General features: G+C 36.9%; 1 protein-coding gene across 2 annotated transcripts in view; it reads left to right on the top strand.

The window, feature by feature from the left end:
- Nucleotides 1–15,323, top strand: part of ESRP1 (epithelial splicing regulatory protein 1) — a 66,189-nt gene that overhangs the window by 1,533 nt on the left and 49,333 nt on the right. For both annotated transcript variants that reach the window (XM_006859213.1, XM_006859212.1), the window contains exons 3-4: nt 571–684; nt 6,084–6,198. In XM_006859213.1, the coding sequence (XP_006859275.1) occupies nt 571–684; nt 6,084–6,198 (229 nt within the window). The remainder of the gene's footprint in view (nt 1–570; nt 685–6,083; nt 6,199–15,323) is intronic.

Genomic DNA, 15,323 nt, shown 5'->3' with positions numbered 1-15,323 from the left:
GTTCCCTGGTCATCATGGGACTGGTGGGAATTCCCTTTTTGTAACTGAATGACCTAAAACCCGGCTGCTAAGGCAAGGCTGCTGCTAAGGCAAGACGTGCTTTGGGACTGATCAGGAGCCTAGGGCCCGGCGCTAAACACCTGTAAAGAGAGAGTGCTCCTGGTTCCCTTGGCCCCAGCCCTGGAACACATTCCGAATTGTGGGAGAAAGTTATCCTTTCAGGAAACGCTGTTTGCCTATTATCCACATGTATCAGAAACTAGCATCTATCATAAGACTCGCAATATCAATACTTAAAAAAGCAACACCAGGTGATGTAATCTGAAGGTAACGTGCTGATGAAAGGAGACCTCTGATTTAAAAGTAGTAAATGGGTTTGTCGGTTAAATAGAAGGGAGAGTGCATTTACTAGCTTCTGGACAGAAACTGCTGGTTGATTAGAAAGTTTCTTAATCAAAAGGAAGCATACTGGCAGTTGGAGATCTTATGGTTACTTTACAAGTGAGGTCACTTTGCAATGTTTGTAAATTCCCACATCAGTTTCATCCTTGTGTGTTTTGTTCTTTTCAGTTTAACCAATCAGTGAGCAATGAACTGAATATTGGGGTAGGGACTTCCTTCTGTCTCTGCACTGATGGACAGCTTCATGTTAGGCAAATCCTGCATCCCGAGGCTTCCAAAAAGGTAAGAGATTGCCTTCTCCAAAAGAGGTTGGTTGGGGTGACTGGATGTTTTGTTTTGTTTAATGGCTTATCCAGGCATCTTTTTAAAAGATGCACTAACTTTCATAGAGATTTTCACAATTGCAAAGATTTTAATAGATACTCTTACTGTTAAATGCCGTTGAGTTGGTTCCGAACCGGTATAGGATTTCCAAGGAACAACTGGTGAGCTTGAACCTCTGCCTTGTGATTCAAACCAACTTTGCAGTCCAGCGCATTAACCTATAGCACCACATAGATACTTTAGTGATGAATAAAATGGAGTTTATTTCTCTTAAATCAAACTTTTCAGATACTTAACATTCACTCTTTCCAAAGATAATATGAGAGCTGACTTTTGAATATTTACAATCACTACAAGTGGAGAGAAGTGTGTTTTTAATACATTATCATATTTCCATTTGTGTTGAAAATTCTTTATCCCGGAAGGAAGGAGGGAAAAATTCAGTTAAATATTTTTAGTTGTAATTTTAGTAATTTCATTTAAAACCTTTGTATAACTTGAAGTACGACTTAAGTATCTAGTGAAACATTAATTACAGCATACTACTATTTGTTTGACTTTAAATAAATGTTCAGAACTGATTGAATCTGTGTCAAAATAATTGGGTTAACTCCATCTTTTACCTTTACTATTTTTTCTGATATAGAAAGATTAAGAGATGAGAAAATGAGTTGTTTTTTTTTTATCTCTCAGTCTCCCTGGCAAGAATACTGAGACTTGTGGAGAAATAGTGAACAAATAGAGAACAAAGACAGCCAGTCCAGTGTAGCCAATCTTCCCCTAATGTAGTTTCTCTTGTTAATTTAAATTAATTTGAGTTACAACTTTTTATTGTGGGAGGCAGATACTAAGATTGAAAAGATGGAAGTAAACTATTTTTATATAACTGTGAGGCAAGTCTAGCAATGAGAGGCTTAACCTGGCAAACAGTAGATGGCACACACAGGTGAGTGGTCTGTGGGAAGCGGGGAGATTAGGTTAATACAGACTGACAGAAAAACTTGAAGAGGGAACTTAAGTTCCTTTGAGAGTTGACAAAATCATTCCTTTTGACAGCAGATTTAATTATTTGGAAATGAAGATTTAAAAAAATTAAATGCATTAAAAAGGCATATTTATGCAGAATATATAAATTTTTCCCCTCAAACTCAGATGAGAGGGACATGTCGTAATCCTTCTTTCTCTAGGCAGGAGGGAAATGGTTGTTGTAGTTACTTCTGGTGGACTACTTTGAATTAGGGGAAAATCTCCAAAGAAAAATTGGCATTTTCCTGAGCCACTTCTATTGATGGTTTTTGATTAAGCACCAAAAATTAAAATAATTAATTTAGCATTATACTGAAAGTAATTTTGTATACTCACTAAAATAAGGAACTGATAAAAGAAAATGATCCTGCCATGTCAATATCTAAGGGGTCTTCAAAAGGTTCATGGAAAAATTTCATTATCTTTAAATTCCGTTTTTCAATGAACTTTTTGAAATCCTAAAAAATTAATTTTTTAAATTTTAACTTAAACATATTTGGATATATTCTTCCAGACATTTGTAGAAAAAAGATTCATATTACATAAAGTTGTTTTAATATAAAACATCTAAGTATTAAATATTAAAAAGTTTGTAAACATTTAGTACAAGTTACAAATGAGAGTTTTTTTTTTATTTTTTAACTTTTTATTGTAAATTGAGTGAAGGTTTACAGATAAGATCAACAGTTTTATATTCAATAAATTGTATACTTTGTTTTATCTCAGTGATTTCAACCTCTCCATGTAGTAACAGTTATCCCACTTCCTGCCTGTGGTTCCTGTTTCCATTCCCCTCACCATCCTATCCCTTCTCAACTTTGGCGCTAGGTAAATGTTTTGATTTTGAATGATTGACCATCCCATCATTCATCATGAGCATACCTTATTAGTGTTGCTCCCTCACCCCAGATCAGTCTTAAGTGTGTCTTTAAGTTAAATTTGTACGTAAGTCAAAACAGGTGCATATAGTTCCTTTTTAGCCTTTGTTGTCAGATTGTTCAGTGATTTAAAAGCAACTGAAAGTGATTTGACAAAAAATTAGTTGCTACTTTCAAAATGTGAGGGTATTTCTATGCAACATTTGAAGGGCAAATACAAGTTGTCCTTAAGTATATATTCTTAAGTCTAAGTCCAAGCAATCCTCTATTGTTAGGCATCATTGCAAAAATGGAAAATTCTTCCCCATTTATTAAGCTTTTCAGTTTTATTTCTTTAACTTTTTATTGTGACTTGGGTGAAAGTTTACAGAACTAATTGGGTTTCCATTCAATAACATTTTTTGTGGCATTGATTGCAATAACTACCATATAGCAAGGAGCTCTGATAGCGTAGTTGTTACAAGTCTCAATGTTAGCAGTTCAAAACTACCAGCTGTTCTGCCAGAGAAAGATGAGGCTTGCTGCTCCCACAAAGATTTACAGTCTTGTAACGCTATACCAGAGTTGCTATGAGTCAGAACCGACTCCACGGCACACCAACGCCTCCACTACCAGCACTCTTCCCACCTGACCCTGGATATACTGTTTACATCTGTCATCCTTTCCTAGTCCCTTCTTGACTTATGAACTTTATTTCTAGGCAATGCTCCCCTTTTGATTGTTCTATAAATGAGCATTTTTTATAGTTAGCCTTAAGAATCCTGTTTTGAAAACGATGGTCATGATGCAGTGATACTAATTTCAAAATAAAATATGAGCAAGTCATCTGTTTGAAGGACATTGTTGTTATTGTTAAGTACCATGGAGCCGGTTCCGATTCATAGTGACCCTGCACAGGGTTTCTGAGGCTGTAAATCTTTACAGGAGCAGAACGTCTCATCTTTCTCCCAAGGAACAGCTGGTAGTTTCAAACTGCTAAACTTGAGGTTGGCAGCCTGACTCATAACCACTACACTACCAGAGCTCTTTAGATATAGGATATGTTGTTAAGTGCCATGGAGTTGGTTCTGACTCATAGCGACCTTAAATATTATGGGTCATAACCATTTAAAAAATCTTTATTTCCTGAATTTTTTAATGTGTACAAATGAACAAAGTAATTCCACTTAGTGAACACAGATGTATTAAGAAAAATCAAAATTCCGTGTTTTTTTTTTTTTTAATTACCTTTAAAAGTTATTCATTGAGGTGTGTGTTTTTTCCATCAGAAAAACAATAAAGTAATTGTATAATGTTTATTACTAGTGAAGACAGTTGAGTTTCTTTAATAGCCACAGTGTGGTGCTAGTAGCTTGGAACAACTGGTAACTTCTCTACTTTGCTTTGGTATGTATAATACATTTTTAAGTCTAATTTGAGTATCTTGAGTACAGTCAGGATAATGATTAGGAAAACTGATAAATGGGAATATATTTTGGCACAAAAATTATCCTTTTCAGATAATCAAGATGGTATCCTAATCTAATTGTTCATTAATTATCCACAGTATTGTCATGAATAATGACTGTTGGAATAGCTAAATTTTACTATTAAATATGAGAGACTTAAGAGGGCTGATAGATACTGCTGCATGAGAGTAGAGTTGATCTAAAATAATTCTGTCTAGAAAAAGCTTTTTTTTTTTTTTTGAAAGTTATACATAAAGCTTTATAAAAGATTAGACATAAAGGTTCATAAAAGTTAATGTTCATAAAAGGGTTCGTCTGGAGCCTTAACCACTGTGACATTTTGTAGGAGAATGCAATGTAACACTCATAAACACAATTTGGCAGTCCAATCAGTTTCTTTGCCAGTGATACCTACTTTATTGCTTTGAGTAAGTTTGTAAGTTAGTATAATACTATTTCATTTAAGTTCTTGAAAATTTATTCCTTGTGTTCAACATAAATAGTGTTACTACTTCTAGAAGGTTTATTTTGCCATAGACCTGATACCAGACACTTTCCCTGCATTCTTTAATTTTCACAATGTCACTATAATAAGAACTAGTGTCAAAAATTTGGATGTAATTTTCTTAAGAGATGATGCAAATCAAGTTAGCAAATGAATGTCTAATGAAAGAGATGTTGCTCATTTTCATTATGATATGAATTCCAAAAAGTTGCACATTTTTTAGATATTTTTATAGCAAAGTAAATAAAATTTATGTTTTTCTCTCTCTAAATTCAACAAGAATTTTCCTTTTTTTTTTTCAATTTAAAGAAAAAGCCAGGATTTGGTTTGGATTTGGATATTGAGGAAGATGATATTGTATAGTTTTTCTGGAATATAATATCTAAATTCATGCTCTATGGATTTTTATGGAGTTCCTGTACTTGTCACTTGGGATAGAGATGGAAAGTGCAGACAGCTCCTCCAAAAGTCTGTGGAATCAAGTCCTCCATTACTAGTGCCCTTTTTACTGGCTTTCTGGGCACCAGGTGCTTCTCTCTGCTGTTGTGACAGTTGGGCAGACTCTGTGTCTTGATTCTTTTCATCATCCTGCTGGACCTGTTCCTGAACTTTTTTTTTAATGTTTTATTGTGAATTATATGGTAGTTTACATTCATTCCATTGTATCTCATTTCATTGCCATGGTTCCAATCCCCTCCATGCATCATCTTCCGACCAAAGGGTATATCCTAGAAACCTGTCCTCTACCACCTGCCCCACCCTCACCCCCCCAGGTCTTCGGCCCACAGTCCCTCTCCCTCTCTGGATCCAAAGTCCCCAGCCGCTTCATCACTCCATGTCATCATCTCTGTCTCCATCTCAGGCATCCCTGCTTCCCTGGGTAGGGTCCAGCTCTCGCCTCTTCTCCGTTGATGGTCCCAGAGACCTCCTCTCCTAGACTGGAGAAATAATCACTCCCTTCCTTGCTACAAAACGTCTACCTTTGCATTTCCAACTCTCACAATCAGTCTTGATAACCATTATTCACTATAGTATCACGAGTTACCCATCTGTATTTCATTTCATCAGCTCCGCCTAGACAGATTGGATGGTACTCACTCATGATTCTGCCTTCCTCCGTGCCCCCTAGCTCTAGGTTCCCTCTTGAAAGCTTGTAAGCCAGTCACTTCTTGCCTTTGTAGTCCTCCCCTCCCCATTTGGGTATCCAATGTCCAAGTTGCCCCTCTCTGTCTACTCTGTGTGTGGAGGGGGTGGGAATGTTTCTTGCTGTAAGGATTTGTTGCCTCTTTTGAGTCACTGCATTTGTAGGTATAGGTCAAGTTCATCAGATTGTATCAGCTCAATCTATTTTTCCCCCCCTCTTAGAAAAAGCTTTTTGTATTTATAATCTCTAGAACCCATAAAGCATAACATACTGAAGTATTATAGCTTCAGAATATTTTGAATGGTATGCATAATGGAACAGAAAGCTTTAATAGTATCGCTCTTGTTTTTCCTCAGAATGTATTACTGCCTGAATGCTTCTATTCTTTTTTTGATCTTCGAAAAGAATTCAAGAAGTGTTGCCCTGGTTCACCTGATATTGAAAAAATGGATGTTGCAGCGATGACAGAGTGTATCCTTTTAATGGTTACTTAAGAATCATTTGAAAGGTTATCTCCCGGAAAACAAGGGTAATTCAAGAAACTTGAAATCATTTTATTATTTTATCAGTCTGTCCAAAATTATTCTACTATGGCACTTAACAAAAAACAACCATGCTGGGAGGAATTAATAGTATTAACTATGTTGTTGTTAAGTGCCTTGGAGTCGATTCCGACCCATAGAGACCCTGTAGAGGGTTTCCAAAGAGCAGCTGGTGAGCTTGAATCACTGACCTTGCAGTTCAAAGGACTTTGCAGTCTGATTCATTATCCCACAGCTCCACACCAGGACTCCAGTATTAACTATGGGCTAATTCATAGGCTGGTGTGGTGCTGTGGGTTAATGCGCCAGACTGCAAAGCCGGTTGAACTGCAAAGTCGGCAGTTCAAGCTCACCATTTGCTCCTCAGAAACTCCCTAGGGTCGCTATGGGTCAGAATCAACTTGATGGCACTTAACAACAACAATTCAAAGTAGTTATTTTTTTTTATAAGATAACAATGATTGTTAGTTGACTGAATTTGAAAGTGGATGTTTGTGAGGTGGGCACATCTGCAATAGAATTTCATTTTAGAATTAAGTGTTTTTATGGCAACGAGTTGGAGAATAATTCAAGACTTCCACGTTTTGTTTTTTAATGTATATCCAAGGCCACTTGATCTTGATTACTTTACTTTGGTTTTAGGATTCTAACTCCTTTGGAATGGATAGGGATTTTATCTTAAATAGTGGGTGTATAAACTTTTGCTCATTAGCATTCTTGTTAACCTCCTCCTGTATTTTTCAACACATATGAGACCATGATGAATATACTTAGTCATCTTTGGAGATGATATAATCTTGATTACCCTCAAATTACTGATATAGTATATTTGGTGTGGTATTCATGGTAAAAGAAAAATTTTTTTATCAGAAATCCGTGTTCTCACGTATGATCATTGTCATCCAGAAAATCCTTAAAGTGCGAACTAATAAGCAGTCATGTGCTAACATATCAGGTGACTAATGCAAGGGCTAGGCAGTCCTCTAAACGGTCAGAACCATCATAGTAGAATTGAAGACACTTTCAGAAACTTAGAGATGTTCTTAAGCTTTCCAATTCTTTTTCAGAAACTAAAGTCTGATTTCTGTCTTACTTTGAAAATCTTGTTTTGATGACTGAAAATGCTTGTTTAAATATTTTTCCTCACTGATTATAAGCAGTTCAAACCCACTTTTGTCTTATTCCTTGAAGCAGTTAAACAGAATTATTGTTTTATGGCAAAGTGATGCTTGGAAGAGAGTGGGTAAACTAGTTTTGAGGGCATTCTTACAAGAATTTCATTAAAAGATTGAGACAATAGAAAAATTCTTATTGTTTTGTTGGTTTGAGTGAACAAAATCTAGGGGGGAAAATATATACTTAAGTTAGAAAAAGACACTTGAATTAGGAAAGTCAGCATATGAAAATTGTTTGTCCCTGATGATTCACTTTTCCACTTTCATTGAAGAAAATCTTTACTAATGATAGTAGCTTAAGATATTAATAAAAATTTTCATAACTCAACAAACAAGAACTTCTTATATTTAATTTTGATTATGTCAATATGTTGTCATTTTAGGGAAAACTAAGTTGAAAAAATTAATGCTTCTAAGAGTTGATATATGTAAAATTTGGGATTATTAATAAGCATTTCAGTTTGGTTACCTGAGCTTCTTGATTTTAATGTACAAAGGGTTTCAGAAATTCATGGAAAATGGAATTTTTTCATGAGCTCTTTGAAGCTCCCTCATAGTGTTTGTTGTTAAGTGCCCTTGAGTCAATTCTGGCTCATAGCAGCTCTGTGTAGGGTTTCCAAGGAGCAGCTGGTAGATTTGAACCACCAACCTTGTGGTTAGCAGTCCAGTGCTAATCCTACAGCACCATTTATTATAGTGTTGTGCCATTGAGTTGGTTTCAATTCTAGTGAGTTTCTGAGAATGGCTTGATGACTTTGAACCTCCAACTTTGCACTTCAAACCAACTTTTCTGTCCAGTGCTAATCTTACAGCACCACACTATATAGTCCTTTTTAAAATAGTAAATTGCATTGTGACCTTTAGGTGACTGGGTATAATACTATTTATTTGTCATTGTTGTTCCATAACATGTATTATTAAGTGTGTGTCTTTGAGTCAGTTCCGACTCAGTGAACTAGTGGGTTTGAGTCGCTCAAATTGACCTTTTGTTCCAGTGCTTATCGTACAGTGCCATGTGTCCTGGAGGTGAAAACTATAATAAACAGATACATTGCCGTTAAAACAGAGTTGGGCTCTATTTTTGAAGGTTTAAAGGATGTGCCTGAAATTAAGATCTTATGACGATTTAGTAATGCGTTCATGGACTAAAGGAGTTTACATCTATTAAAGAATAGTTCATTATGGTCCTAGTGTGGTGCTGTGGGTTAATGCGCTGGCCTGCAAATTCTGTTTGAACCACAAGGTCTATGGTTCAGGTTCATCACTCACTTCTCCGAAACGCTATACAGGTCACTATGACTTAGAGCCAACTCGACGGCACTTAACAACCCCAAAAATTATAGCACTGGTGTGACGCTGCAGGATAAGCACTGGATTGCTAACCCCAAGGTCAGAGGTTCAAAACTACTTAGAAACCCTGTACACGGTTGCTATGAATCAGAATCAGTTTGAGGCACTTAACAACAACAAATTGTAGTCTAATCTGTAATGTTTTGACTAATATTATTGCATGTTTCTTGCCCATTTGACAAGTAAGATGTAATAAGCTTTCCTGTTGTAATATGCTGTTAAGTCAGTTCCGACTCATAGCAAGCTACCTTTTACACAAAAGAATGAAACACTGCCCGGTCCTGCACTAGCTTTACAATCTTTGTTTTGCTTGAACCCATTGCTGCTGCCACTGTACATATCTGTCTTGTTGGGGAGTTTGCTTTTTTTTTTTTTTTAACGGACCCTCCACTTTATCACGCATGATGCCCTTCTCCAGGGACTGGGCCCTCCTGATATGTCCATAGTATGAGAAACCAAGTATGACCATCCTGGCTTGTAAGAAACATTCTTGCAACACAGATAGGTCTGTTCTTCTGGCAGTTTTGTGGTACTTTCAGTATTCTCCAACACCATACATAATTCAAATGCATTAATTCTTCTATGGTCTTGCTTATTCATTGTCCAGCTTTAACATACATATAAGCCTATTGAAAATACCGTGGCTTGGGTCAACTGCACCTTATTCCTTTAACTGATAAGTTTGCTGTTGAACACTTTAAAGAGGTCTTTAAAGCTTTCCTAGCAGTGGTTTTTTTATTTACATTGATACTTTGGTCAATTATTTTATGACTCTTATTCATATTGGATGGGAGTTGTGGTGTGGCACTGTGGGCTAATGCTTCTGGCTGCAGAGTCATTTGAATTGCAAAGTTAGTGGTTCAAGCTCACTAGCTGCTCCTTGGAAACCCTGTACAGTGTACATATGGGTCTGAATAGACTGAAGGGCACTTAACAAAAACAGCATTCAGATTGGAGTCCTGGTATGTTGCTGTAAGATAAAGCACGCACCTCAAGGTCAGCTTGAATGCAAGCTCTTCAGCATTTAGCAACAGCACCATTCAGATTAGGCTTCTAGACCAATTCCTTTGGTCATGGATTATCAACTTGTCCTTATGTATGCAAATGATTTCTGCCTTTACCTAAACTGAAGAGTTCTGTTTTTTTCAGGCCACTAAATGTTTCCTTTTTAATATTGAAATGACACTGGAATTTGAAAACATAAATAATTGTCATTAAACATCCTTAGAGGTTTAACCAAGTAGATGGAGTGTTTTAATGCTCCTGAGGATTACCTGCTCCACCAGATAAACCAGCAGAGGAGAGAAGGAAGCTCCTGCCAACCATTGTAAAGTTCCAGTGAAAGAATATGCAGTGTTATAAAATACCGGTATCACTTTTGATTTTCTTTTTTAAAATTTAGTTATTGTGGGCATTTGGAATTATCGGTTTGGTAGGAAGCTCGGTTATTTTTGCAGTATCCTAAGAATATTAGGAAGGTGGTTTATTAACTGTACATCTAAGTAATTTCTGTATCTTTCTGAATTTTGTGTTTATCATAGATCTTTTGTTATAAAGGAAGGCAATAAGGCCTTTAAGATTAATACATGGAACGGAATGCAGCATTTCCAAGTGTTTATGAAATATCAATGAAAAGGAGAAAGTTGTCTGTCGGCTCTCACAACCTGGACCTGAGTGGGCCTTGCCAGCTTTTCTCTCCTTGGAGTTTCTTGGCTTCTTCAAGCCTCACTTTTATCTTAGGAATTCCCAAATGAAAGCTTTGTAAACCATCAGGTACTATGTACATGAAAAGTATGACCACTTTAATAAAAGAGAGGTTTTAGGAATTTCTTGAATGCAGATTTAGTTCTCATTTTAGCACTTCACTTTCCTCTTTTCAGTTTTTATATTGTTTCTAAAATACACTCTGGTGATTGGCTTCTGAATTATTCAGTTGTAGTTTTGTTGCCTGCTTTTCAGTTCTGAAGGCCTAACTAGAGGCCTCTTGTGACTCTGTAGGGTAAGCAGTGGTCTGCTAACCACAAGGTCAGCAGTTCAAATCCACCAACCGCTTTTCAGAAACCCTATATAGGGTTGCGATCAGTTGGACGATGTCAACAACCACAGAGAATACCTCATTCACACACTGAGCAGGTAAACTGTGGGTGACATTTTGTAAGCATCATTTAAGCATAATTTCTACTTAATCAGGTGAGGTGATGATGATAGGCATTGATGACTTTGGTGATTTTTAAATTTACTTATTTTGAAGAAATCAACTTTGATCCATTTTGGGAAATGAATATTCACTGTCTCTGGCTAGAAGGACATTTTGATTGTGGGACAATTTATATTAATGGTTTTTAAAAATCCATTCTTTTTAAAAGGCATAATTAAATACCAACCCTGATTTGCCTCTAAACTATTGAAAAGAATTGTTCCCTTTGCGTTTGGTTTCTTTACATGTATTTTTTTAAGCTTTGTTATTCATGAACTGATTTATTCTCGTTAATGTATACCTCTCACGTTGTGTTTATTTCACTTTGCCAAGGATTGTAAAACGATCCCTTGAAGGAAGGTGTGCGGTGGGGGAGGAAGGAACTCACAGAGACTATTAATTGAGTTCTGAAAACATGGCACAGTAAGGGAGATTTCATTCCCATTTTATAACTGGGGAAACAGATGAGGATTAGGTATTCTGCCTTGTCTTTAGTTGAATACTCCAGATTTGAGCCCAAACCCATTTCATGGAAACATCTTGCTTATTATCTAGGAGGGGTTATGTTCTTGAATGTGTAAGCATCATTTAAGGAGTGAGGTTATCTTTTTAAATACTCCTATTTAAACTTCTTTTATCCTCTTGTTTCCTGAGTAGACACTGACTAAAACCTTCAGCCCTATATAAAGGTCATTTTTAGGTTGTCAGATTCCTCTCCTGTACAGTAGGGTGTGTACTATTTTACATGATTAGCAGGTTGTGGTTTGTTAATGCAGCCTTTCATTATCAGGGTAAAAAAAGATACTAAATTATTCTTGCTTCCCCATCCAAGGGTTAACAGATGTGTGTGTGTGTGTTAGTGTGTGTGTGTGAGTAGCAGAGTTTTTTTTTAAATTGGTGATACTGTAGTTTAATAAGGTAGGGGATTTTCTAGGGTCTGAGCCACTTGTTTTGAACCTTTCAGCCTCAGTTTCCCCATCTTGCAATGTATATTACAATTGAAAGGGAAATGCAATAGAGTGTGCAACTACTTAGCTAGTACCTAGCCTGCCACACATCCTCCAACGTGACTGTAATCCTCCTTAACTCACCAGGCTGTTGGCTGTCTCAAACGAGGAAAACCAGCTGCCAAAGGATTTTGGAAAGGACTTCCTTATTGATTTAAGATCTTGTTTAAATTGTTTTACACTGAAAATAATTTCAGTCTCTTGAGACTAGATACAGACCTCTCAAAGTGTAAGCTCTAGGTTCCTATGGGTAAACTTTGAGGTTGATTTGGCTTCTCCATTTATACTGCGTGGCTTGTTCTGTACTTCAGTGGTTATTCGTTCTGATTAATTGCACTGGGCCTTTGTAATCATACAAACTTTCAATGTCCCACTTAAAAAGTAGAGGGAAGTGCTGAGCCCCCTTTGGTACCTTTCTGAAAAGGGATTTTAGCTATCACCAAGTGTGAGTAGTTGATGTTGGCTGAAGGGCGGAGGGATTCTCTTTGGCATCTCATCAACATGATGTGATCCAATCAGCAAATGCTCTTGTTTGTGTTCTGTAATAAGTTAAATGGCTAGACATGGCGTATATGCTTAGCCAGCATTCAGTGTAAATAAGTTGTGTTAATTATGTGTGGTTCATTTTAATGATAAAATAATTTTCTTTTAAAATGTGGATTTGGGAATTCCAGGAGAGACAGTTCCAGAAGACTTGTTTTCAAGAGGTCTCCCCCTCATTTGTTAATCCAATTTAAATGAGTTTTTCTCTGAAGTAAAAATTTTCATTTCTTTTGTTGCATTACTTTTACCTACATTTAGTTCTTCTAAGGTATAGTTTCATAGTTGTGTTAAAAAATATTTTTAACAGGGCATTTTATTACAATTGTTAAGTGCTGCTGAATCAGTTCCGACCCATAGTGATGCTACATAGGGTTTTCAAGGAGCGGCTGGTGAGTTTGAACTGCCAACTTCTCAGTTTAAACCAACAGCGCCACACCAGGACTCCTTCATTATAGTAATACTTCCTAATATTATATGTGTGAGATAGGACTTTACTTTTTCCTCTTTGAAAGAGTAAATTATTGAGAAGTAGTGTTAAAACTATGGCTTTAGAGGTTTTTCCTAGCATTTTATTACTGATATAAATAAATTTTTGGTGCCTTGGCTCCTAGTTAGTCATTTTTAAAGTGGTATTATTGATGTACTTCTTTCAAAGCTTTACAGCTTAACAAAACATCCTGTATAGAATAATTTTATAATCATCCAGTTCATTTATTTCTACCCCTTTTCTTCACATAATTATAGACACCTTAATTCTTAATTAAAGCCCTAATTCCTAATTTCTCGCCTTATTTTACATCTTTTGCTAATCTTTTGTTCACTTTAATATAGGTAATATAAGTGAATAAAACCCTAAATGAAAGGAAGTAAAAGCTTGTTTTCTGAGCAGTTTGTGTGCAGTTTTGCATTGGGAAGCAGATATTGCAGAGTGTAAAGTTGTTCCACAGTTAGTACATTTTTATGTTATATGTGTGATTGGTTCACTCACATAGAAACTGAAACCTCAGTTTAAAAGTGTTATTTGCAATTGTAATTGGGTGTTCTGAAACCTAATGTATTGCATTCTCTGGCAGCATTAAAGAAGTTTGTAAAGTCTCTCTGCCTCTTTTTAAAAGCCGCCTTCTGCTAATGGAAGTATGGGTTAAATCTTCAAGTCTGTTTCACAAAAATGCGGCAGTAAGAAAAGTGTTCCTCTTGTTCAATTACAGACTGAGACTCTGGACTTCAGTAAGCTCTCTGTAAATGTAGCACTTTACTTGATGGTGGCTAGTAATGATAGTTTGTTCCCACTGGGGCTGGCTTTACCCTTCCTCATGGCATTTCTCATTTGTAAAGCTTGCTAAGCCTGTTTGTTCTGTTGTGGCTGCCCCTAGGGCAAAATGAGTAAATTGCATGACTAGCCATTAATCAGGAAGCATAGACTCATCTTTCCTTTTCTCAAGATCAGACGTGCATCAAGTAATTCAATATATAATTATAAATTGATAGGGGAAAGAATTGGTACTAAAACTTTTTTCTCACTCTCAACCCCCCTCTCCCCTTTATTTTGTTATTCATGTTAACTTCCATTAAGGATTATGGATTGAACAAACTTTCATAAAAGGTGAAAGTCTGTATAGTGGAATGGTTTGGGCATGCAGGAGGTTGGGTGACTTTTCAAAGTTGTTAACAGATTAGAGTTGCTGATTTTCTTAGTGTGTGATGGCTTGAAGGGAACAACATGTTAGTACGAGTTATATGGAACCAAGTTTACCAAATGTCAAGAGCATATTCTCAATTTAAAAGTTGACTAATACTTGAGCTAAAAATCTGTTTCTGTGCAAACAAATATTTTACATTTAAAATTTTGGATTTGTTTTCTTTATCCCTTCAAATGGGTTTTTTTTGTTGTTGGTTTTTTTTTTTGTTTTTTTTTTTCTTGGTGTTACTGCTCCTGCTGCTGACTGGCTCCTCCTTGGGAGAGAGCTGCTTGCTTTTTGTTGGAACACCCCTGCCTGTTAGCTGCCTCTTCAGGATCACTGGCTGGTTCCTCTTTGGGGAGTGATTTCTTCCTCTTGGGGAAACTTTGCTGGCACCTGTCTCTTCGAGGTCACTACTAACCAACTCCTCCTTGGAAAAAGATTTTCCCCTTGGTTTGAGGAGAGTAGTAGGTGAGTCTTCTTTCCATTCTCTTGTGGAAACTCCTGGGGTCTTTGCTTTTTGTGGGGGGTGAGTGGGTTGATGTTACCTCTCTCTTTAGATTCTTGATGAGTACTGCCGCTGTTTTCCAAAGACATGAATGAGCACCTTCGCAGCCAGGCACTTCTTTTCTTTTCTCAAGCGTTTCTTCTTCTGTTTCTCCAGCTTCCTAGTAATCTCCACTACCACTTCCTCTGCCTGAACCTTTGCCTCCTTCATGACATGCAGATTCTTTATGGGATCTCTCCCATTTCATAGGACAGCTGCTACTCGGCTTGCTTTCAAAGCTTTTCCCCCAAATACACTTGTGGGCACCTTGGAGAAATTCCCCCAAATACACTTGTGGGCACCTTGGAGAAACAATGTGTGAGGCAATGCTGCATGTATTTGCCAGGTTTTGGGAGATGGGACCCTTTTTTCTTGGCTGCTGCTTGGCCAATGACAGTGGAGTGGAAAATAACTCCATATTTGGGGTTTTTACCTTTGGCTTCGGGACTCTGGAAACTTAGCCCCTTTGTTGGGCTAGTACTCACTGGTAATTCTGCCTTCCTCCATGCCCCCTAGGTCTAGGTTCTCTCTTGAAAGCTTGTAAGCCAGTTACTTC

Source organism: Chrysochloris asiatica, unplaced genomic scaffold (genome assembly GCF_000296735.1).
Source record: "Chrysochloris asiatica unplaced genomic scaffold, ChrAsi1.0 scaffold00031, whole genome shotgun sequence".
In the NCBI taxonomy this organism is placed as follows: Eukaryota; Metazoa; Chordata; class Mammalia; order Afrosoricida; family Chrysochloridae; genus Chrysochloris; species Chrysochloris asiatica.
Note: the sequence above shows the minus strand (reverse complement) of the source record. Positions and strands in the feature narration are given on the sequence as shown.